Source organism: Oncorhynchus nerka, unplaced genomic scaffold (genome assembly GCF_034236695.1).
Source record: "Oncorhynchus nerka isolate Pitt River unplaced genomic scaffold, Oner_Uvic_2.0 unplaced_scaffold_511___fragment_3, whole genome shotgun sequence".
NCBI lineage: Eukaryota > Metazoa > Chordata > Actinopteri > Salmoniformes > Salmonidae > Oncorhynchus > Oncorhynchus nerka.
Window position 1 is genome coordinate 194,632 of NW_027040288.1, and position 26,471 is coordinate 221,102.

Here is a 26,471-nt window from a genome sequence, read left to right on the forward strand (position 1 = left end):
GACCTAGATAAAGTATAGATCAAATTTCATGAACAATTTATGTAGAAATACATGTATTTTCAAAGGGTTCACATTTGTTTTTGCCACTGTATCCATGTAGTGTAGATCTATCATTAGGATGTATTTTTAGATATAGGTTTAGTGTAAATGTCTATTATAGCGTCATCTTTATTGCAAACATGAATAAAAATACAACTTTAAGCTACATAATAATTTGACAGAGGTAATGAACTGTCCATTGATCAGCGCAGCAATTGATAAAACAGGACCATGTTTGAAAAACAAAGTGTTTCTGAAATGAAGTCCATTTTTACACAGGGTAGCAAACGGTTACAGAAATCCTGAATGCAGACAGGCTCTATAGACCTCTATAACGGTGAGCTTGAAGACAACAGCTCTGAGACATGTTCTGTATGGTGGTAATCAAGATACCTGACATTTTTCAGACCAGGCTAGTAGAAAATGTTGGTCTCCTCAAATATCCCATGGCCCAGATTTTGGATGCAGGGCAGTGGGAATTGTTGTATAGAAGTCATTTTAAAAAATCATTAAGTTCCATCCCTGAGTGTCCATGTTTGTATGTAATGTTTGTTTGTCATTTTTGTGTCAAAATTAACAATTCTTTCTAATCAATCACCACACAATAAACTGACAGGTGTTTGTAGAGTCCTTTTATTAGAAAACACCTGCACAGAATGAGACAGCACTAATGCAAGCAGAGGTATGGCATCTGACTGCTACTCTCGATGGTCCTCTTCAGCCACCTGTGAGGAGAGAGAAGTCAAGTCACATCCTGATGGCCAAATGGCACCCCGTTCCCTATATTTGACCCTATGGGCTTTGGTCTATAGTAGTGCACTAAATACTAAATAGGATTCCATTTGGAATGAAGGAACAGCATGACAGGATGGTTAGAAAACTGGTAGGGGTAAACTGATACCAATATATGTGGGCAGAACCTCCAATGGCTGACTAGCAGAGTTATCATCCCTTTCTTCAGACCCTCTTTACCTCATCCTCACTCCTCTCCCTAACCTCATCCTCACTCCCCCCACCCCCCCACACCTCATCCTCACCCCCCCACACCTCATCCTCACCCCCCCCACACCTCATCCTCACTCCCCCCCACCTCATCCTCACCCCCCACACCCCATCACTCCTCTCCCCACACCCCATCACTCCTCTCCCGCACACCCCATCACTCCTCTCCCCCACACCGCATCACTCCTCCCCCACATTCCATCACTCCTCTCCCCACACCCCATCACTCCTCTCCCCCACACCCCATCACTCCTCTCCCGCACACCCCATCACTCCTCTCCCCCACACCGCATCACTCCTCCCCCACATTCCATCACTCCTCTCCCCACACCCCATCACTCCTCTCCCCCACACCCCATCACTCCTCTCCCGCACACCCCATCACTCCTCTCCCCCACACCGCATCACTCCTCCCCCCCCACATTCCATCACTCCTCTCCCCCACACCCCATCACTCCTCTCCCCCACACCCCATCACTCCTCTCCCCCACACCACATCACTCCTCTCCACATCACTCCTCTCCCCCACACCCCATCACTCCTCTCCCCCACACCCCATCACTCCTCCCCCACACCCCATCACTCCTCTCCCCCACACCCCATCACTCCTCTCCCCACACCGCATCACTCCTCCCCCACATTCCATCACTCCTCTCCCCACACCCCATCACTCCTCTCCCCACACCCCATCACTCCTCTCCCCCACACCCCATCACTCCTCTCCCCCACACCCCATCACTCCTCTCCCCCACACCGCATCACTCCTCTCCCCCACACCCCATCACTCCTCTCCCCCACATCACTCCTCCCCCACATCCCATCACTCCTCTCCCCCACACCCCATCACTCCTCTCCCCCACATCACTCCTCCCCCACATCCCATCACTCCTCCCCTCACACCCCATCACCCCCCTCACCCCATTACTCCTCTCTCCTCACACCCCATCACTCCTTTCTCACCCCACCCACTCTCCTCACCCAATCTCTCCTCTTTCTCACCCCCCCCCACACCACATCTCTCCTCACCTCCATCTCTCCCCCTCTCTGGAAAAACCAGTTCTACTCCAGTTTCTTGGGGTTGTTGACGGCTACATAGTGATATAGAACCACCAGCAGGAACAGAGACACACCCAACATGTTGGCAAAGATGGCCAGCTGCACGTCAGTCACCATTCTGGAGGGGGGCAGAAACATACATAATATCACCATTCTGGAGGGGGGCAGAAACATACATAATATCACCATTCTGGAGGGGGGGGGGCAGAAACATACATAATATCACCATTCTGGAGGGGGGCAGAAACATACATAATATCACCATTCTGGAGGGGGGGCAGAAACATACATAATATCACCATTCTGGAGGGGGGGGGGGCAGAAACATGCATAACATCACCATTCTGGAGGGGGGGACCAAAACATACATAATATCACCATTCTGACACACTGAACTCTATCAGAGAAGTAGTTGGTGAACCAGGCGAGGCAGTCATTTGAGAAACCAAGGCTATTGAGTCTGTCGATAAGAATGCTGTGATTGACAGAGTTGAAAGCCTTGGCCAGGTCGATGAAGACGGCTGCACAGTACTGTCTTTTATCGATGGCGATTATTATATCGTTTAGGACCTTGAGCGTGGCTGAGGTGCACCCATGACCAGCTCTGAAACCAGATTGCATAGTGGAGAAGGTAACGTGGGATTCAAAATGGTGGGTGATCTGTTTGTTAACTTGCCTTTCGAAGATTTTAGAAAAGCCGGGCAGGATTGATTCTGACGGGATGAGGTCAATATCCTTCCAGGATCGATTAGAAAGGCCTGCTCGCTGAAGTGTTTTAGGGAGCGTTTGACAGTGATGAGGGGTGGTCGTTTTACCGCGGACCCATTACGCACGCAGGCAATGAGGCAGTGATCGCTGAGATCCTGGTTGAAGACAGCAGAGGTGTAATTTAGAGGGTATGTTGGTCAGGATGATATCTAAGAGGGAACCCATGGTTACAGATTAAGGGTTGTACCTGGTATTTTCCTTGATCATTTGTGTGAGATTGACGGCATCTAGCTTAGATTGTAGCATGGCTGGGGTGTTAAGCATGTCCCAGTTTAGGTCACCTAACAGTACGAACTCTGAAGATGGATGAGGGGCGATCAATTCACATATGGTGTCCAGGGAAGAGCTGAGGGCTGAAGGGGGTCTATAACAAGTGGCAACAGTGAGAGACTTGTTTCTGGAAAGGTGGATTTTTAAAAGTAGAAGTTTGTTTGGGCACAAAGCTGGATAGTGTGAGAACTCTGCAGGCTAACTCCACCCCCTTTGGCAGTTCTAACTTGTCGGAAAATATTATAGTTAGGGATGGAATTTCAGGATTTTTGGTGGCCTTCCTAAACCAGGATTCAGACACGGCTAGGACATCCGGGTTGGCAGTGTGTGCTAAAGCACTGAATAAAACAAAGTTAGGGAGGTGGCTTCTAATGTTAACATGCATGAAACCAAGGCTTTTGCAGTTTCAGAAGAAGAACAAATGAGAGTGCCTGGGGAAGGGGAGTGATTACTGAGGGCTGCAGGGCCTGGGTTAACCTCTAACTCACCAGAGGAACAGGAGTGTGGGGGCAGAAACACACATTATACCACCATTCTGGGGGGAGGGGGCAGAAACACACCTAATATCACCATTCTAGAAACTCGTTTGCGTTTTCCGTTTGGGGTAAACTGTTTGTGTTGCTAAACTTTTTACAACAGAATTGGAGTAATGATTACACCCCTGGTCATCCATGACAGGCAAGGAACTGAACACAAGTTAACTAGCTATCTACTTACCTACCCACCATTCATAATTAATTGACATCGGACAACAACTAGCTATCTATCTAGCTAACGTGAGCTGCACCTGTATGGTTGGCCGCCTAGTCAATGGCACATTATGAATAGTTTAAAAAATAACATGATTATGGCTATTCTAATTTTTAGACACAGGTAGTTCCTTATCTGACATTGGTGAGCAACTGTGTGAGCTGCATCCTTAGCCAACATTGCAGACATAAAAACTCGATATGAAATCGAATAGGAAAGCATCACCTACTAAGACAAAATAATACGATGACATTTCAGCAAAAGAGATACTTCAAGCCTTACGTTATTCCTTGTTTATGTGTATTTTAGTCGGTTGCAGGTTCAGTTCTGTCTTTCTGATGTGTGATACTATCCTCGGTTTCCGGTCCCGTCGCTTCGGACTAGCGCAGGGCGCCACGTCGACGTAGTAGAGGGGAGGAGCCATGGGAACGGCGTCCATACAGCGGCGCATGACGTCATACGGGGTGCGCTCGATCTACTCCGGTTTCAGAGCACTCTATCCGAAATGCGCCAGAAGCGTAGAATAACTGATGAATTTACGAACACACCCCATGATTTCTAACAAAAAAACTGTGATAGAAGGAACGACTCAAAATCACGTATGAATATTTTAATAGATAATTTTAATCTAGATGTTCATAATTGAACATGAATAAATATTTTAGATTTAATACAGTTGGTCCTCCAAGCCAGAGAGGGCGGTAGTGGTGTCCGGCTGCACGGGACCGGAGGGAGAGGAGTGGCCGAGACGTGGATCTGTCGCCTAGCCGGCGTGAGGAGTAGCTGGTTAGCTAACTAGCTAGATGGTGCTTCGCTTTTGCGGTACGCGGAACAGAGATCGGTGAAGCCAATAGTTAACGTTCAGATAGTTAGTTAGTTAGTTAGAGTAGATCCTGTGAGTTGCCAACATGGCGCTGTACGAATATGTCACTCGGGACCAACTGTCGGGCTTCGACAAGTACAAGGTAACGTGAAGAGAAAGACTGCTCCTCTAGCTAGCGGTTAGCATGCTAACCTGGTTAGCTAACGAGTGTTTTTGGCGTTCAGTTACACCACCATCATTATCGGCCGCTGAACATTCTGGGAAATGTCATTTTAATTTCGCTACGGTCAGCTCATATGGCTGGGGTCATATTGTAATTGGAATAGACTAACCGGTTGTGTATTAATGGATCTGACCGATAAGCGACCTGTCAACATTGGCTAACGTAACGTTAACTAGTGACATTACGTACTTGAGGAAAATAGGAAGGTTTCTCAACTCATACCTGTACTTATGTTGGTTCACTATTAACTAGTTAACCAGTTAACCAGCGAACTAACCAGCTAGTTAACCCGCTAACTAGTTACTCTATGTCGTGAATTCGAAAGCACCCGTTAGTGGACTTGATATGCACAGCGGGTACAGAATATATTCTCCATTCAGGCTGTGAAGACTTCACCTCCTTAATTCTGTTTAGTGGCGGGAAAGAACGGGGGGAAATATACGTCCTTTCTTTATAAAACACAATTTCCCACCAGAATGCTACTTCCTGATTAGCCAAGTAGCTGCAGCCCGATATGACGACCGGAGGATGGGTTATTGGGCAGATTTGTTGCCACTGAAGGACGTTTTGCGTGGCGATATTGATAACTAATGTTGATAATAATCTAGATGTCACCTTGATTCATAGCCTTCATATAGTCTACTACTCAATGGGGAGAGCATGAACGGCAACACCGGGACGCAGTGCCCTTCGCTCCTGCTTGAAAAGCACGACTGTCCGGCAACGGCGTGGGAAGTAGCTACCTGATGGTAGTAGCTAATAGTAGGGTGACAGTAAGCACGCATGCAATGTATGAAGCAACAGTACACCCATCATAAATACTTTAAATAAACAACCTTCAATTTTATAACTGAAAATGTCAAATTATTTGCGTAAAACAAACCGTGAAATACTACTGACTCTGGCTTAAAAACATAATTGCAAACTCTCGCAGTACAGCGGTCAAAAAAGGAAGACCCCGGGCCGGCGCCCCGCTGTTTGGGACCCACTGGTCTAACCTATGGCAGAGCGCTTTCGACACTGGCCACTCCTTTACACACTCCTTTCCTTTCGACACACACTCGCTCATACTCTGGTGGCGAAGGACATCACTGCTCCTTAATGTGTATCCAAATTCAGTTTTGAGAACCACCGGCGTCATTGGTGTAGGGTTACCTGAACATTTCGGGCTGGTCATGGAACTATGAAAATGGGCGGGGTCTCCCCGCTTAGCTTGATGGGATATGTAGTGATTTTGCCAACACAGCCAGAGATATGTATACAGTCTTGTTCCCTTAATCTTCTTTCAACTGACAATCATGTTCGTTGATTTAAATCAGACTTTTTTTATTCATATAATGAGTAATCCAGGAATGTCACAAGTTATTTGACATGAGAAAATGGCAACTCTACGGATTTCAATGACTACAATGAATGGCTATATTACTACCTGACACTAAGGGTCCCTGGAGTTCCTCCTTCTCACCACTCTATATCGAGGAGGAGTTGTTTTCATAACTGGTCGTGGGATTTGCTAGCAACTACATTTAGTCTGAAAACTTGTATTGAATTACAACCAGACCTTTTCCTATTGGTGATGCTCAGAGCAGCGTGAATATGGATGTGCCAATTCATTCCAGTTTAAGTAGTACGAGCAACGAAGTTAGGAAAAAGTTAGTGGTTGTATTCAATAAGATGTATGAATTTCAGCGGCCGCAATTGTACAGAACAAACATAGGTACAGGTACGAGTTGAGAAACCGTCCTATTTTCCTCAAGTACGTAATGTCACTATTCCAAAGCTATTACAGAGAACAAGTACATTTTTTTCGCTTCTCAAAATGGTTTTTAAATGTTGTCCTATACTTCTTGTTGACAAAATTCCTGCTAATATTAGGTTTTTGAGCTAGTGCCCAATTGACCCCTTGAAGGAGAGCGCTCCTTGTCCCAGAATCTCCCAGAATGCACCCATTGACGATGCACTTTCACAATGGCCGTAATTACTATTCCAATGAAGTTTCCCATCTCCACAAAAGTACAGTGTCTTCAGAAAGTATTCATACCCCTTGACTTTTTCCAAATTTTGTTGTCACTGCCTGAATTCAAAACAGATTAAATAGATGACAGCACCCCATTATTTCTGCAAATGTATTGAAAAGGAAGCAGCTGCTACAGCTGTGAGTCTGAGTATCTAAGAGCTTTGCACACCTATATTGTACAATATTTGCCCATTATTTTCAAAATTCTTCAAACTGTCAAATTGGTTGTTGATCATTGCTAGACAACCTTTTTCAAGTCTTGCTTTAGATTTCAAAGCAGATTTAAGTAACCTGTAATTCGGCCACTCGGGAACATTCACTGTCTTAGGTAAGCAACTCCAGTGTAGATTTGGCCTTGTGTTTTAGGTTATTGTCCAGCTGAAAGGTGAATTGATCTCCTAATGTCTGGTTTAAAGCAGACTGAACCATTTGTTTTTGACTTTGCTTAGCTTCATTTAATTTTTTTTAAATCCTGAAAAACTCCCCAGTCCTTAACAATTACAAGCATACCCATAACATGATGCAGCCACCACTATGGTTGGAAATATGGAGAGTGGTACTCAGTAATGCATTGGATTTGCCCAAAACAACACTTTGTATTCAGGACAAAAAGTTAATTGCTTTGCCACATGTTTTGCAGTATTACTTTAGTTTCTTGTTGCAAACAAGATGCATGTTTTTTTATATATTTTTTGTCCTATAATGGCTTCCTTCTATTCACACTATCAATTATGTTAGTATTGCTATTCTGTACAGGCTTCTGTATTTTCACTCTGTCATTTAGGTTACTATTGTGGAGTAACTACAATGTTGTTGATCCATCCTCAGTTTTCTCTCATCACAGCCATTAAACTATGTAACTGTTTTAAAGTCACCATTGGACTCATGGTAAAATCCCTGAGCGTTTTCCTTCCTGTCCAAAGTGTAATGAATAACTTCACCATGCCCAAAGGGATATTCAATGTCTGCTTTAAAAATGTTTACCCATTTACCAATAGGTGCCTTTTGCGAGGCATTGTAAAACCTCCCAGGTCTTTGTGGGTGAATCTGTTTGAAATTCACTTCTCGCCTGAGGGACATTACAGTATGTGTGGGGTACAGAGATGAGGGACCTTACAGTATGTGTGGGGGTACAGAGATGAGGGACATTACAGTATGTGTGGGGTACAGAGATGAGGGACATTACAGTATGTGTGGGGTACAGAGATGAGGGACCTTACAGTATGTGTGGGGGTACAGAGATGAGGGACATTACAGTATGTGTGGGGTACAGAGATGAGGGACATTACAGTATGTGTGGGGTACAGAGATGAGGGACATTACAGTATGTGTGGGGTACAGAGATGAGGGACCTTACAGTATGTGTGGGGTACAGAGATGAGGGACATTACAGTATGTGTGGGGTACAGAGATTAGGGACATTACAGTATGTGTGGGGTACAGAGATTAGGGATATGCCCCAGAGCTCTCTGGGTTGGGTATGAGGAGGGAGACAGCAGTGTAGATGGAGTAAGGGATATGCCCCAGAGCTCTCTGGGTTGGGTATGAGGAGGGAGACAGCAATGTAGATGGGGTAAGGGATATGCCCCAGAGCTCTCTGGGTTGGGTATGAGGAGGGAGACAGCAATGTAGATGGGGTAAGGAATATGTCCCAGAGCTCTCTGGGTTGGGTATGAGGAGGGAGACAGCAATGTAGATGGGGTAAGGGATATGCCCCAGAGCTCTCTGGGTTGGGTATGAGGAGGGAGACAGCAATGTAGATGGGGTAAGGGATATGCCCCAGAGCTCTCTGGGTTGGGTATGAGGAGGGAGACAGCAATGTAGATGGGGTAGGGATATGCCCCAGAGCTCTCTGGGTTGGGTATGAGGAGGAGACAGCAATGTAGATGGGGTAAGGGATATGCCCCAGAGCTCTCTGGGTTGGGTATGAGGAGGGAGACAGCAATGTAGATGGGGTAAGGGATATGCCCCAGAGCTCTCTGGGTTGGGTATGAGGAGGGAGACAGCAATGTAGATGGGGTAAGGGATATGCCCCAGAGCTCTCTGGGTTGGGTATGAGGAGGGAGACAGCAATGTAGATGGGGTAAGGGATATGCCCCAGAGCTCTCTGGGTTGGGTATGAGGAGGAGACAGCAATGTAGATGGGGTAAGGGATATGCCCCAGAGCTCTCTGGGTTGGGTATGAGGAGGGAGACAGCAATGTAGATGGGGTAAGGGATATGCCCCAGAGCTCTCTGGGTTGGGTATGGGGAGGGAGACAGCAATGTAGATGGGGTAAGGAATATGCCCCAGAGCTCTCTGGGTTGGGTATGGGGAGGGAGACAGTGTAGATGGGGTAAGGAATATGCCCCAGACCTCTCTGGGTTGGGTATGAGGAGGGAGACAGTGTAGAAGGGGTGTAATCATTAGTCCAAACAGGAGTATCTATTGGACAAAATCAGATATGTTCCTCCTCTTTGGTTCCTGTTGAAAACACCTTGGTGTTGGTGATTGATGTAGCCAACGTTAACTAGCCAGCTAGCTGTCAGTGGCAACGCTGAACATCAGCTGTCCAAATGAATACTGTTGATCGGTTACTGACAGGTCTGGTTTATGAGGGGAACAATTCTGTAAGATAGTGTTGTTTGGTTTATAAGGTCTAGTTTGTGCATGGGGTCCAAAGTCACTCTCTTGTTGTTCCAGGGAGAGAGGGAGTGACAGGGATGGTGATAGAATGGAGAGAAGAAGCCCGATCTGATCTCCCACTGAGGCTCTCTCGCCCCCGATCTGTGTGTGTCTGTATTGTATATGCACACCTGCCTGTGCATATACAGTCGAAGTCGGAAGTTTACATACACCTTAGCCAAATACATTTAAACTCAGTTTTTCACAATTCCTGACATTTAATCCTAGTAAAAATTCCCTGTTTTAGGGCAGTTAGGATCACCACTTTATTTTAAGAATGTGAAATGTCAAAATAATAGCAGAGAGAATTCTTTATTTAAGCTTTTATTTATTTCATCACATTCCCAGTGGGTCAGAAGTTTACATACACTCAATTAGGATTTGGTGGCATTGCCTTTAAATTGTTTAACTTGGATCAAACATTTCGGGTAGCCTTCCAGAAGCTTCCCACAAAAGTTGGGTGAATTTTGGCCCATTCCTCCTGACAAGAGCAGGTGTAACTGAGTCAGGTTTGTGGGCCTCCTTCCTTTCACATGCTTTGTGATGGCCACTCCAATACCTTGACTTTGTTGTCCTTAAGCCATCTTGCCACAACTTGGGAAGTATACTTGGGGTTATTGTCCATTTGGAAGACCCATTTGCGACCAAGCTTTAACTTCCTGACTGATGTCTTGAGATGTTGCTTCAATATATCCACATAATTTTCATACCTCATGATGCCATCTATTTTGTGAAGTGCACCAGTCCCTCCTGCAGCAGAGCACCCCCACAACATGATGCTGCCATCCCCGTGCTTCACGGTTGGGATGGTGTTCTTCGGCTTGCAAGCCTCCCCCTTTTTCCTCCAAAAACAACGATGGTCATTATGGCCAAACAGTTCTATTTTTGTTTCATCAGACCAGAGAACATTTCTTCAAAAAATACGATCTTTGTCCCCATGTGCAGTTGCAAACCGTAGTCTGTATTTTTTTTATTGCGGCTTTGGAGCAGTGGCTTCTTCCTTGCTGAGCGGCCTTTCAGGTTATGTCTATATAGGAGTAATTTTACTGTGGATATAGATACTTTTGTACCTGTTTCCTTCAGCATCTTCACAAGGTAACTGGAAGGTTGCAAGTTCAAACCCCCGAGCTGACAAGGTACAAATCTGTCGTTCTGACCCTGAACAGGCAGTTAACCCATTGTTCCTAGGCCGTCATTGAAAATAAGAATTTGTTCTTAACTGACTTGCCTAGTTAAATAAAGGTAAAATAAAAATAAAGGTCCTTTGCTGTTATTCTGGGATTGATTTGCACTTTTCACACTAAAGTGCGTTCATTTCAAGGAAACAGAACGAGCCTCCTTCCTGAGCGGTACGACGGCTGCGTGGTCCCATGGTGTTTTACTTGCGTACTATTGTTTGTACAGATGAACGTGGTACCTTCAGGTGTTTGGAAATGCTCCCAAGGATGAACCAGACTTGTGGAGGTCTACAATTGTTTTTCTGAGGCCTTGGCTGATTTCTTTTGATTTTCAAATTATGTCAAGCAAAGAGGCACTGAGTTTGAAGGTTGGCCTTGAAATACATCCACAGGTACACATCCAATTGACTCAAATGATGTCAATTAGCCTATCAGAAGCTTCTCAAGCCATGACACCATTTTCTGCAATTTTTCAAGCTGTTTAAAGGCACAGTCAACTTAGTGTATGTAAACTACTGACGGAATGGCCGATTAATTAGGGCCGATATCAAGTTTTCATAACAATCGGAAATCGGTATTTTTGGACACTGATTTGGCCAATTTATTTTATTTATTTTAATTTTTTTGCACACCTTTATTTAACCTTTATTTAACTTGGCAAGTCAGTTAAGAACACATTCTTATTTTCAATGACGGCCTAGGAACAGTAGGGAACTGCCTGTTCAGGGCAGCAGAACGACAGCTTTTCACCTTGTCAGCTTGGGGGATCCAATCTTGCAACTTTACAGTTAACCTCTTGCTCCTACCTGACACGCAGGCGTCCCATCTAGACATCTGGAAATGCAAATGCGCTACGCTAAATGCTAATAGTACAAGTTAAAACTCAAACGTTCATTAAAATACACATGCAGGGTAGTGAATTAAAGCTACACTCAAGTCAGATTTTTAAAATGCTTTTCGGCGAAAGCATGAGAAGCTATTATCTGATAGCATGTAACACCCCAAAAGACCCGCAGGGGACGTAAACAAAATAATTAGCATAGTCGGCGCTACACTAAACGCACCAATAAAATATAAAACATTCATTACCTTTGACCATCTTCTTTGTTGGCACTCCTAGATGTCCCATAAACATCACTATTGGGTATTTTTTTCGTTTAAATCGGTCCATATATAGCCTAGATATCAATCTATGAAGACTGTAATCAAGGAAAAAAACATTGTTTTATAACGCGACGTCATTTTTTAAAATTAAAAAAGTCGACGATAAACTTTCACAAAACACTTCGAAATACTTTTGTAATGCAACTTTAGGTATTAGTAAACGTTAATAATTGATCAAATTGATCACGAGGCGATGTATATTCTATAGCTGTACGTCTGGAAATAATGTCCGGGTAAATCTCAACCAAAATATCCGGTCAGAGACCGGAAGAAATGGGCTGTCTCTTCTTCGTTTGACCAAGAAACAAAAGGTAGGCAAATGACAAGACTGTTGACATCGTGTGGAAGCTGTAGGTATTGCAACCTCAGCCCCATTAAATGTGGTTCACCTTTATCAATGGGTTCAAGTCGCGCATGGATATATTTTTCCATTTTCAGTGATCAGATTTTCCTGCACTTTTCAATGAAACACACGTTCTGTTATAGTCACAGCCATGATTTAACCAGTTTTATAAACGACTGAGTGTTTTCTATCCACACGTACTAATCATATGCATATACTATATTCCTGGCATGAGTAGCAGGGCGCTGAAATGTTGCGCGATTTTTAACAGAATGTTCGAAAAAGTAAGCCCTAAGCTTAAGTGGTTTTAACTAGTCCAACGCTATAACCACCTGCCTCTCGTTGCACTCCACAAGGAGTCTGCCTGTTACGCGAATGCAGTAAGCCACGGTAAGTTGCTAGCTAGAATTAAACTTACCTTATAAAGAAACAATCAATCAATCAATCAAACATAATCACTAGTAAACTACACATGGTTGATGATATTACTAGTTTATATAGCGTGTCCTGCGTTGCATATAATCTGACTGAGCATACAAGCATACAAGTATCTAAGTATCTGACTGAGCGATGGCAGGCAGCAGCAGGCTCGTAAGCATTCATTCAAACAGCACTTTCTTGCGTTTTGCCAGCAGCTCTTCGTTGTGCGTCAAGCATTGCGCTGTTTATGACTTCAAGCCTATCAACTCCCGAGATGAGGCTTGTGTAACTGATGTGAAATGTCTAGCTAGTTAGCAGGGAGCGCGCTAATAGCGTTTCAAACGTCACTCGCTCTGAGACTTGGAGTGGTTTTTCCCCTTGCTCTGCATGGGTAACGCTGCTTCGAGGGTGGCTGTTGTCGTTGTGTTCCTGGTTTGAGCCCAGGGAAGAGCGAGGAGAGGGACGGAAGCTATACTGTTACACTGGCAATACTAAAGTGCCTATAAGAACATCCAAAATTCAAAGGTTAATGAAATACAAATGGTTTTGAGAGAAATAGTCCTTTAATTCCTATAATAACTACAACCTAAAACTTCTTACCTGGGAATATTGAAGACTCATGTTAAAAGGAACCACCAGCTTTCATATGTTCTGAGCAAGGAACTGAAACGTTAGCTTTCTTACATGGCACATATTGCACTTTTACTTTCTTCTCCAACACGTTGTTTTTGCATTATTTAAACCAAATTGAACATGTTTCATTATTTATTTGAGGCTAAATTGATTTTATTGATGTATTATATTAAGTTGAAATAAGTGTTCATTCAGTATTGTTGTAATTGTCATTATTATCGGCGTTGAAAAATCTGTGTCGGTCGACTTCTGACCCACTGGAAAAATGACTTGTGTCGCACAAAGTAGATGTCCTAACCGACTTGCCAAAACAATAGTTTGTTAAAACTTCTTATGGCTGCTGATCAACATCAGCGGAAATTTCAGAGTGACAACTAATAGTACTCGATACAACTCAAACTTTCATTAAAACACACATGCAGGGTACTCAATTAAAGCTACACTCGTTGTGAATCTAGCCAACATGTCAGATTTTTTTAAATGCTTTTCGGCGAAAGCATGAGAAGCTATTATCTGATAGCATGCACCCCCCCGGAATACCCAAAGGGGACGTAAACAGAATAATTAGCGTAGCCGGCGCTACACAAAACGCTGAAATAATATATAATACATTCATTACCTTTGACGAGCTTCTTTGTTGGCACTCCTATATGTCCCATAAACATCACAATTGGGTCCTTTTTTCGATTAAATCCGTCCATGTATACCCAAAATGTCCATTTATGAAGCCTGTCTGATCAGGAAAAAACTGCTTTCAAAAACGCAACGTCATTTATTAAAATTAAAAAAGTTGCCTATAAACTTTGACAAAACACTTCAAACTACTTTTGTAATCCAACTTTAGGTATTAGTAAACGTTAATAATCGATAAAATTGATCACGGGGCGATCTGTATTCGATAGCAGCAAGTCTTGAAATCATGGTCCATATTCTCCCTTTCATAACTTCCTCTGAGGGACCCGAAGACAGGAAGTGCCTATTCCTCGTCTAACCAAGGATAAACTTCAACTCAAATGCCAGTACTGGCGACATCGTGTGGAAGCTGTAGGCATTGTAAACTGCACGCTATCTATTTTCCCTTGCCATAGACAATACAGAGACTGGCGGAGGGATATTTTTGTTTTGTTTTTTGTGAAGAGTTTTCCTTGGGATTTTGCCTCCTACACACTTTCTGTTATAGTCACAGACATGATTTTATTATAAACGTCTGAGTGTTTTCTATCCACACATACTAATCATATGCATATACTATATTCCTGGCATGAGTAGCAGGATGTTGAAATTTTGCGCGATTTTTAACAAAAAGCTGCAAAAATTCGCAGCCTCCTTAAATGAACAAGAAATGTATAGTTGTTGAAAAACGAGTTTTAATGACTCCCTTCTCTCCGCTCCTCACTTTCTCTCTTCTTCTCTCCTCTCTTCAGTACAGTGCGGTGGATTCCAACCCCCTGTCAGTCTACGTCATGCACCCCTTCTGGAACTCTGTTGTCAAGGTGAGCACACACACCACACACACACACCACACACACACACACACACACACACACACCACACACCACACACACCACACACCACACACACACCACACACACACCACACCACCACACACCACACACACCACACACACCACACACCACACACACACACACCACACACACCACACACACCACACACACCACACACACCACACACACACCACACACCACACCACACACACACACACACCACACACACACCACACACACACACACACCACACACCACACCACACACACACAACCCACACACCACACACACACAACCCACACACCCACACACCACACACACCCACACACCACACACACACAGGTTATTGTGACTATGACTACAGTGTGTGTGTATTATGATAATGAGGTCTGTCTGCATCATTAATGAGGTTTGCTGAGATACAATAACCTTGACCCTCTCTCAATTTAAAGGGCTTTATTGGCATCCGAAACACGAGTTTACATCTCCAAAGCAAATGGAATAGACAATAAACTGAAGGGAAATTAACAATGGAAGCATTAGTGAACATTACACATTAGTGTTGGTGCTCCACTGGTTACCCTTTTGTCATGGCAACAGGTCACATCTTGCTGCTGTGATGGCAGACTGTGGTATTTCACCCAGTAGATATGGGAGTTTATCAGTGTTTGATTTGTTTTCATATTCTTTGTGGATCTGTGAAATCTGAGGGAAATATGTGTCTCTAATATGGTCATACATTTGGCAGGATGTTAGGAGACAGGCATTTTTGTTTGTATGTCCCATTTTGTGAATTTTTGGTTGGTGAGTTGACCCCAGACCTCACAACCATAAAGGACAATGGGTTAGATAACTGATGTATTTTTAGCCAGATCCCTAATTTGGATGTTGAGTTTTATGTTCCTTTTGATGGCATAGTAGGCCCTCTCAACGTTCACAGCCTTGTGGAAGTTATCTGTGGTGTTGATGTTCAGGTGCACTACAGGTCAAAAGTTTTAGAACAAATTCAACTTTATTTGTCACGTGTGCCGAATACAACCAACAGTGCAGTTCAAGAAGAGTGGCGAAAATATTTACCAAATAAACTAAAGTAACACAATAAAATAACAATAATGAGTGTACCGGGTCAATGTGGGGGGGTACAGGTTAGTAATGAGGCTATATACAGGGGGTACAGGTTAGTAATGAGGCTATATACAGGGGGTACAGGTTAGTAATGAGGCTATATACAGGGGGTACCGGGTCAATGTGGGGGGTACAGGTTAGTAATGAGGCTATATACAGGGGGTACAGGTTAGTAATGAGGCTATATACAGGGGGTACAGGTTAGTAATGAGGCTATATACAGGGGGTACAGGTTAGTAATGAGGCTATATACAGGGGGTACCGGGTCAATGTGGGGGGTACAGGTTAGTAATGAGGCTATATACAGGGGGTACCGGGTCAATGTGGGGGTTACAGGTTAGTAATGAGGCTATAGACAGGGGGTACAGGTTAGTAATGAGGCTATATACAGGGGGTACAGGTTAGTAATGAGGCTATATACAGGGGGTACCGGGTCAATGTGGGGGGTACAGGTTAGTAATGAGGCTATATACAGGGGGTACAGGTTAGTAATGAGGCTATATACAGGGGGTACAGGTTAGTAATGAGGCTATATACAGGGGGTACAGGTTAGTAATGAGGCTATATACAGGGGGTACAGGTTAGTAATGAGGCTATATACAGGGGTACAGGTTAGTAATGAGGCTATATACAGGGGGTACAGGTTAGTAATGAGACTATATACAGGGGGTACAGGTTAGTAATGAGGCTATATGCAGGGGGTACAGGTTAGTAATGAGGCTATATACAGGGGGTACAGGTTAGTAATGAGGCTATATACAGGGGGTACAGGTTAGTAATGAGGCTATATACAGGGGGTACCGGGTCAATGTGGGGGTACAGGTTAGTAATGAGGCTATATACAGGGGTACCGGGTCAATGTGGGGGTACAGGTTAGTAATGAGGCTATATACAGGGGTACTGGGTCAATGTGGGGGGTACAGGTTAGTAATGAGGCTATATACAGGGGGTACCGGGTCAATGTGGGGGGTACAGGTTAGTAATGAGGCTATATACAGGGGGTACAGGTTAGTAATGAGGCTATATACAGGGGGTACAGGTTAGTAATGAGGCTATATACAGGGGGTACTGGTTAGTAATGAGACTATAGACAGGGGGTACCGGGTCAATGTGGGGGTACAGGTTAGTAATGAGACTATATACAGGGGGTACCGGTTAGTAATGAGACTATATACAGGTGGTACAGGTTAGTAATGAGGCTATATACAGGGGGTACAGGTTAGTAATGAGGCTATATACAGGGGGTACAGGTTAGTAATGAGGCTATATACAGGGGTACTGGGTCAATGTGGGGGGTACAGGTTAGTAATGAGGCTATATACAGGGGGTACCGGGTCAATGTGGGGGTACAGGTTAGTAATGAGGCTATATACAGGGGGTACAGGTTAGTAATGAGGCTATATACAGGGGGTACAGGTTAGTAATGAGGCTATATACAGGGGTACTGGTTAGTAATGAGACTATAGACAGGGGGTACCGGGTCAATGTGGGGGTACAGGTTAGTAATGAGACTATATACAGGGGGTACCGGTTAGTAATGAGACTATATACAGGGGGTACAGGTTAGTAATGAGGCTATATGCAGGGGGTACAGGTTAGTAATGAGGCTATATACAGGGGGTACAGGTTAGTAATGAGGCTATATACAGGGGGTACAGGTTAGTAATGAGGCTATATACATGGGGTACAGGTTAGTAATGAGGCTATATACAGGGGGTACAGGTTAGTAATGAGGCTATATACAGGGGTACAGGTTAGTAATGAGGCTATATACAGGGGGTACAGGTTAGTGATGAGGCTATATACAGGGGGTACAGGTTAGTAATGAGGCTATATACAGGGGGTACAGGTTAGTAATGAGGCTATATACCGGGGTACAGGTTAGTAATGAGGCTATATACAGGGGGTACAGGTTAGTAATGAGGCTATATACAGGGGGTACAGGTTAGTAATGAGGCTATATACAGGGGGTACAGGTTAGTAATGAGACTATATACAGGGGGTACAGGTTAGTAATGAGGCTATATACAGGGGGTACAGGTTAGTAATGAGGCTATATACAGGGGGTACAGGTTAGTAATGAGGCTATATACAGGGGGTACTGGGTCAATGTGGGGGGTACAGGTTAGTAATGAGGCTATATACAGGGGGTACCGGGTCAATGTGGGGGGTACAGGTTAGTAATGAGGCTATATACAGGGGGTACAGGTTAGTAATGAGGCTATATACAGGGGGTACAGGTTAGTAATGAGGCTATATACAGGGGGTACTGGTTAGTAATGAGACTATAGACAGGGGGTACCGGGTCAATGTGGGGGTACAGGTTAGTAATGAGACTATATACAGGGGGTACCGGTTAGTAATGAGACTATATACAGGGGGTACAGGTTAGTAATGAGGCTATATGCAGGGGGTACAGGTTAGTAATGAGGCTATATACAGGGGGTACAGGTTAGTAATGAGGCTATATACAGGGGGTACAGGTTAGGCTAATGAGGCTATATACATGGGGTACAGGTTAGTAATGAGGCTATATACAGGGGGTACAGGTTAGTAATGAGGCTATATACAGGGGGTACAGGTTAGTAATGAGGCTATATACAGGGGGTACAGGTTAGTGATGGGGGTACAGGTTAGTAATGAGGCTATATACAGGGGGTACAGGTTAGTAATGAGACTATATACAGGGGGTACAGGTTAGTAATGAGGCTATATACAGGGGGTACAGGTTAGTAATGAGACTATATACAGGGGGTACAGGTTAGTAATGAGGCTATATACAGGGGGTACAGGTTAGTAATGAGGCTATATACAGGGGGTACAGGTTAGTAATGAGGCTATATACAGGGGGTACAGGTTAGTAATGAGACTATATACAGGGGGTACAGGTTAGTAATGAGGCTATATACAGGGGGTACAGGTTAGTAATGAGGCTTATATACAGGGGGTACAGGTTAGTAATGAGGCTATATACAGGGGAGGCTACAGGTTAGTAATGAGGCTATATACATGGGGTACAGGTTAGTAATGAGGCTATATACAGGGGTACAGGTTAGTAATGAGGCTATATACAGGGGGTACAGGTTAGTAATGAGGCTATATACAGGGGGTACAGGTTAGTAATGAGGCTATATACAGGGGTTACAGGTTAGTAATGAGGCTATATACAGGGGGTACAGGTTAGTAATGAGGCTATATACAGGGGGTACAGGTTAGGAGGCTACAGGTTAGTAATGAGGCTATATACCAGGTTAGGAGGCTACAGGTTAGTAATGAGGCTATATACAGGGGGTACAGGTTAGTAATGAGGCTATATACAGGGGGTACAGGTTAGTAATGAGACTATATACAGGGGGTACAGGTTAGTAATGAGGCTATATACAGGGGGTACAGGTTAGTAATGAGGCTATATACAGGGGGTACAGGTTAGTAATGAGGCTATATACAGGGGGTACAGGTTAGTAATGAGACTATATACAGGGGGTACAGGTTAGTAATGAGACTATATACAGGGGGTACAGGTTAGTAATGAGGCTATATACAGGGGGTACAGGTTAGTAATGAGGCTATATACAGGGGGTACAGGTTAGTAATGCGGCTATATACAGGGGGTACAGGTTAGTAATGAGGCTATATACAGGGGGTACAGGTTAGTAATGAGGCTATATACATGGGGTACAGGTTAGTAATGAGGCTATATACAGGGGGTACAGGTTAGTAATGAGGCTATATACAGGGGGTACAGGTTAGTAATGAGGCTATATACAGGGGGTACAGGTTAGTAATGAGGCTATATACATGGGGTACAGGTTAGTAATGAGGCTATATACAGGGGGTACAGGTTAGTAATGAGGCTATATACAGGGGGTACAGGTTAGTAATGAGGCTATATACAGGGGGTACAGGTTAGTAATGAGGCTATATACAGGGGATACAGCTATTTCTGATTCATCTGGCGATGTTCAGGTTTCTGCTCTTTAGGCAGATGACCTCAGGCCTGGGATATTCCAAGATTAGATTCTGAAGGCTTTGTTTCCATAAAGTGTCCAATGTTGTTAGTCTGGTTTGGCCGGGGGTATCTCGCTGGTCTGGGGTGTTTATTGATCTGGTTTGGCCGGGGGGGGGAAGTATCTCGCTGGTCTGGGCGGGGTGTTTATTGATCTGGTTTGGCCGGGGGGGGGAGGGGGGAGGAGTATCTCGCTGGTCTGGGCGGGGTGTTTATTGATCTGGTTTGGCCGGGGGAGTATCTCGCTGGTCTGGGCGGGGTGTTTATTGATCTGGTTTGGCCGGGGGGAGGGGGGAGGAGTATCTCGCTGGTCTGGGCGGGGTGTTTATTGATCTGGTTTGGCCGGGGGGGAGTATCTCGCTGGTCTGGGCGGGGTGTTTATTGATCTGGTTTGGCCGGGGGAGTATCTCGCTGGTCTGGGCGGGGTGTTTATTGATCTGGTTTGGCCGGGGGGGGGGGAGTATCTCGCTGGTCTGGGCGGGGTGTTTATTGATCTGTTGCCCCTGTGTGAAGTGTTGGGACTGCGTTTGAGAGAGATATCCTTTAGAGTCCGGGCCAATGTGGGCACTGCTGCCAGGAAAACATTTGATTTTAAGGCACAGTTATGGGAAATACTTGCGTTTACCCGCTGTATGGTAGCAGGGTGGAGATTACCACTTCTGCATTGGGGGAAGTAGAAGAAGCCTTTTCACTCACTCCCTTCAGTGCTGTGGCCACCCGTTCCTGCTGTGCTCTCAGGTGGTGGCCTCCCGTTCCTGCTGTGCTCTCAGGTGGTGGCCTCCCGTTCCTGCTGTGTTCTCAGGTGGTGGCCACCCGTTCCTGCTGTGCTCTCAGGTGGTGGCCACCCGTTCCTGCTGTGTTCTCAGGTGGTGTCCACCCGTTCCTGCTGTGCTCTCAGGTGGTGGCCACCCGTTCCTGCTGTGTTCTCAGGTGGTGGCCTCCCTTTCCTGCTGTGTTCTCAGGTGGTGGCCTCCCTTTCCTGCTGTGTTCTCAGGTGGTGGCCTCCCGTTCCTGCTGTGTTCTCAGGTGGTGGCCTCCCTTTCCTGCTGTGTTCTCAGGTGGTGGCCACCCGTTCCTGCTGTGTTCTCAGGTGGTGGCCACCCGTTCCTGCTGTGCTCTCAGGTGGTTTGTGCCTGTGTGTATTATTACGTGGCTGGGTGACCCTAGTTGGTCCTCAGACAGAAGGTCTAGGGTGCGCTGGGTGACCCTAGTTAGTCCTCAGACAGAAGGTCTAGGGCGCACTGTGTGTTTGGTAGAAAAGTTTTTCAGTCTGTCCATCCCTCTACTCCCCCCCCTCTCTCTCGCTCTCTCTCTCCATCGCTCTCGCTCTCCATCGCTCTCTCTCTCTTTCTTTCCATCCCTTTCTCTCTCTCTCTCTCTTTCCATCCCTTTCTCTCTCTTTCCATCCCTCTCCCTCTACTTTCTCCCCCCCCCCCCCTCTCTCTCTTTTCCAGGTGATGCCCAGATGGTTAGCTCCTAACCTCATCACCTTCACTGGTTTCATGTTCCTGGTCTTCAACTTCCTCATGCTGTCCTTCTACGACTACCACTTTGATGCATCCGGTATGCCGCCCGCCGTGTGTTTGTGTGGTGCAGGTTGTGTGTGTGTGGTGCAGGTTGTGTTTGTGTGGTGCAGGTTGTGTGTGTGTGGTGCAGGTTGTGTGTGTGTGTGTTGCAGGTTGTGTGTGTGTGGTGCAGGTTGTGTGTGTGTGTGGTGCAGGTTGTGTGTGTGTGGTGCAGGTTGTGTGTGTGTGGTGCAGGTTGTGTGTGTGTGTGTTGCAGGTTGTGTGTGTGTGGTGCAGGTTGTGTGTGTGTGTGGTGCAGGTTGTGTGTGTGTGTGGTGCAGGTTGTGTGTGTGTGGTGCAGGTTGTGTGTGTGTGTGGTGCAGGTTGTGTGTGTGTGGTGCAGGTTGTGTGTGTGTGTGGTGCAGGTTGTGTGTGTGTGTGGTGCAGGTTGTGTGTGTGTGGTGCAGGTTGTGTGTGTGTGGTGCAGGTTGTGTGTGTGTGTTGCAGGTTGTGTGTGGTGCAGGTTGTTTGTGTGTGGTGCAGGTTGTGTGGGTGTGTGTGGTGCAGGTTGTGTGGGTGTGTGTGGTGCAGGTTGTGTGTGGTGCAGGTTGTGTGTGTGTGGTGCAGGTTGTGTGTGGTGCAGGTTGTGTGTGTGTGTGTGGTGCAGGTTGTGTGTGTGTGTGTGGTGCAGGTTGTGTGTGTGTGTGTGGTGCAGGTTGTGTGTGTGTGTGTGGTGCAGGTTGTGTGTGTGTGTGTGGTGCAGGTTGTGTGTGTGTGTGTGGTGCAGGTTGTGTGTGTGTGTGTGGTGCAGGTTGTGTGTGTGTGTGTGTGGTGCAGGTTGTGTGTGTGTGTGTGGTGCAGGTTGTGTGTGTGTGTGTGGTGCAGGTTGTGTGTGTGTGGGTGGGTGGGTGGGGGTGTGGTGCAGGTTGTGTGTGGGTGGGTGGGTGTGTGGGTGGGTGGGTGGGGGTGTGGTGCAGGTTGTGTGTGTGTGGTGCAGGTTGTGTGTGTTATGACCCTTTGGTCATGAAGGAAACAAGTTCCAGTGACTTCACACACACACACCAACACACACACACACACACACACACAACCTGCACCACACACACACAACCTCAAATGACTCATGAAAGGTCTCGTTGATGCAACAATGGACTTACAGACTTATACACTTTATATACATACGTACACAGCAAGTATGTGGACACCCCTTCAAATTAGTGGATTTGTCTATTTCAGCCACACCCATTGCTGACCGGTGTATAAAATAGAGCACAGTGCCATGCAATCTCCATAGACAAACACTGACAGCAGAATAGCCTGAAGAGCTCAGTGACTTTCAATAATGCCACCTTTCTAACAAGTCAGTTCATCAAATTTGTTGACCCAGTCCACTTGAAAGTGTTGTTATTGTGAAGTGGAGCAACAACGGCTCGGCCGTGAAGTGGTAGGCCACACAAGCTCGCAGAACGGGACCCGCCGAGTGCTGAGGTACATAGCACGTAAAAAATCCCTCACTACCGAGTTTCCAAACTGCTTCTGGAAACAACGGCAACACAATAACTCTTTGATGGGAGCTTCATGAAATGGGTTTCCGTGGCCGAACAGCAGCACACAAGCCTAAGATCACCATGTGCAATGCAAGGCGTCGGCTGGAGTGGTGTAAAGCTCCCCGCCATTGGACTCTGGAGCAGTGGAAGCCCGTTCTCTGGAGTGATGATTAATGGTCTGTTTTCTCGTTCCAGAGAAGGGAAATCTTAACAGTTACATTATAGATTATTTGTTGTGGCAACAGTTCGGGGAAGACCCTTTCCTGTTTCAGCATGACAATGCCCCCGTGCACAAAGCGAGGTCCATACAGAAACTATTTGTTGAGATCGGTGTGGAAGTGCTTGACTGGTCTGCACAGAGCCCTGACCTCAACCCCATCAAACACCTTTGGGATGAATTGGAACGCCGACTGCGAGCCAGGCCTAATCGGCCAACATCAGTGCCCGACCTCACTAACGCTCATGGCTCAACGGAAGCAAGTCCATGCAGCAATGTTCCAACATCTAGTGGAAAGCAAAGGGGGGACCAACTCCATATTAATGCCTTCCCAGAGGAGTGGAGGCTGTTATAGCAGCAAAGGAGGGACCAACTCCATATTAATGTCTTCCCAGAAGAGTGGAGGCTGTTATAGCAGCAAAGGGGGGACCAACTCCATATTAAAGCCTTCCCAGAGGAGTGGAGGCTGTTATAGCAGCAAAGGAGGGACCAACTCCATATTAATGTCTTCCCAGAAGAGTGGAGGCTGTTATAGCAGCAAAGGGGGGACCAACTCCATATTAAAGCCTTCCCAGAAGAGTGGAGGCTGTTATAGCAGCAAAGGGGGGACCAACTCCATATTAATGCCTTCCTAGAAGAGTGGAGGCTGTTATAGCAGCAAAGGGGGGACCAACTCCATATTAATGCCTTCCCAGGAGAGTGGAGGCTGTTTTAGCAGCAAAGGGGGGACCAACTCCATATTAATGCCTTCCCAGAGGAGTGGAGGCTGTTATAGCAGCAAAGGGGGGACCAACTCCATATTAATGCCTTCCCAGGAGAGTGGAGGCTGTTATAGCAGCAAAAGGGGGACCAACTCCATATGAATGACTTCCCAGAAGAGTGGAGGCTGTTATAGCAGCAAAGGGGGGAACAACTCCATATTAATGCCTTCCCAGAAGACTGGAGGCTGTTATAGCAGCAAAGGGGGGACCAACTCCATATTAAAGCCTTCCCAGAATAGTGGAGGCTGTTATAGCAGCAAAGGGGGGACCAACTCCATATTAAAGCCCATGATTTTAGAATGAGATGTTCTAGCAGGTGTCCACATACTTTTGGACATGCAGTGTATGTAGACTTATGTTTGCACAAAATAACTGATTTCAGTGTGTGTGTGTGTGTTGTGTGTTAGCTGAAGGATACACTCACGTGCCAAGCTGGGTTTGGGTCGCTGCAGGACTTTTCAACTTCCTGGCGTATACACTGGGTGAGTACTGCTGTGTGTGTAGCGTGTGTGTGTACGCTAGGTAAGTTCTTTCATTGGCGTCACATGAAAAACTGTAACAAACGTGTAATTGACTTGGCCATATGACACCCTTTTCATTATAATCCAAAAATGCATTAGTTCATGGACATCATCGAGGCAACAGAGGTTTTTAGAGCGGGAGTGTTCTTCATCTTAACTATTTAGCCTTCAGAAAATATTCACACCACTTGACTTTTTCCACATTTTTGTTGTGTTTCAACCTGAATTTAAAATGGACCTAATTGACATTTGTTTGTCACTGGGTTAGGGTTAGGCCCTAACACAATACATGTCAAAGTGCCATAAAAAAATCAAATGAATTCAAATTAAAAAGCTGAAATGTCTTGAGCCAATAAGTATTCAACCCCTTGGTTTTGACAAGCCTAAATAAGTTCATGAGTACATATGTGCTTAACAAGTCACATAATAAGTTGTATAGACTCACTCTGTGTGCAATAATTGTGTTTAACATGATTTTTTTTAATGAATACCTCATCTCTGTACCCCACACATACAACACATACAACTATCTCTAAGGTCCCTCAGGTGAGCAGTGAATTTCGATCACAGACCAGGGAGGTTTTAATAATAGGATCTATGTGACTCAACGTTCCCTGACGTACAGTAAGATGTTGGCAGAATAGATGGATGAAGTTCAATACATGATTCATATAATACACCAATACGTTTCTTGGTGGTCCACAATATCAGGTAGTAAATCACAGCCTGGTACGTTGTTTGCTGCCTCCATCCACTGTTTCCGTTTCAACGACTCAATATTCTGAACAGAAACGGACGACTGTAACTAAGGCTGGGAATGTCAATACAATCAACCTAGCAATGATCACAAGTCAGTCGTAGCATGGCTAATAGGCTAGCGTGTCTATTTATGTAGGTATTTATGTAGCCAGATGAAAACACGGAGCCTAACTAGCTAGCTGCTGGGAGGATGTCATGTCATTGGAGGACTGGGTGAGTAACCAACTTTTCCTATCGTATTGTTTTTCGTGGCTGCAGCTAGAAATGCAGGTGTCATTTAGTTAGCTAGCAAGAAATGTGAATCACTTTGCTAGCTAGCTGTGCTAAACTTGAACGACTGTTATCCACAGTTGGCATATCTCATAGTTGTCAATCAAATGTATTTGGCATCGATCAAATGGGCAGGCAGGCAAGTTCCCATTCAGTTGTCAAAACGTGGGTTGGGATAGAAGCATGCAGGTACCCTAGTGGTTAGAGCGTTGAGCCAGAAACCGAAAGTTGGCTAGATTGAATCCCCGAGCATATACTCACACCTGTGTTAACGAGAGAATCACTGACATGATGTCAGCTGGTCCTTTTGTGGCAGGGCTGAAATGCAGTGGAAATGTTTTTGGGGGACTCAGTTCATTTGCATGGCAAGGAGGGACTTTGCAATTCATCTGATCACTCTTCATAACATTCTGGAGTATATGCAAATTGCCATCATACAAACTGAGGCAGCAGACTTTGTGAAAATTAATATTTGTGTCATTCTCAAAACTTTTGGCCTCGACTGTAGACTAGTTTACGTGCTGCTGTGCGATTTGTTGCTAACGTTTCTTTGCTACCTGCCAACTTTACGGTTTTTACTTTTTAATTAGCGATGATATTTTTAGTTTTAACTCTACTTTTTTTTCATTCGACTTTTTCACTCCGGATGCTTTATCTGGCCGTGGGTCGTCAGCACCTCCACGATGCTTTATCTGGCCGTGGGTCGTCAGCACCTCCACGATGCTTTATCTGGCCGTGGGTCGTCAGCACCTCCACCAGCCGAAGCTAAGGAGTAACATTAATATGATGCTTTATCTGGCCGTGGGTCGTCAGGACCTCCACCAGCCGAAGCTAAGGAGTAACATTAATATGATGCTTTATCTGGCCGTGGGTCGTCAGGACCTCCACCAGCCGAAGCTAAGGAG

The 26,471-nt window shown here is 45.4% G+C and overlaps 2 protein-coding genes across 2 annotated transcripts; one reads left to right on the top strand and one right to left on the bottom strand.

Moving 5' to 3' along the window:
- Nucleotides 1-656: 656 nt before the first annotated feature.
- Nucleotides 657-4,277, bottom strand: LOC115124760 (oligosaccharyltransferase complex subunit 4 (non-catalytic)). Its single transcript, XM_029654235.2, has 3 exons — nucleotides 4,168-4,277; nucleotides 2,068-2,215; nucleotides 657-764 (listed from the first exon to the last, which is right to left on the bottom strand). Exon 2 carries the CDS (start codon nucleotides 2,212-2,214, stop codon nucleotides 2,101-2,103), a length of 114 nt encoding a protein of 37 aa, XP_029510095.1. The 5' UTR covers nucleotide 2,215; nucleotides 4,168-4,277; the 3' UTR covers nucleotides 657-764; nucleotides 2,068-2,100.
- Nucleotides 4,278-4,619: 342 nt separating this feature from the next.
- LOC115124759 (ethanolaminephosphotransferase 1-like) lies at nucleotides 4,620-24,678 on the top strand. Its single transcript, XM_029654234.2, has 4 exons — nucleotides 4,620-4,850; nucleotides 14,775-14,843; nucleotides 21,441-21,549; nucleotides 24,424-24,678. Exons 1-4 carry the CDS (start codon nucleotides 4,794-4,796, stop codon nucleotides 24,540-24,542), a joined length of 354 nt encoding a protein of 117 aa, XP_029510094.1. The 5' UTR covers nucleotides 4,620-4,793; the 3' UTR covers nucleotides 24,543-24,678.
- Nucleotides 24,679-26,471: the final 1,793 nt, after the last annotated feature.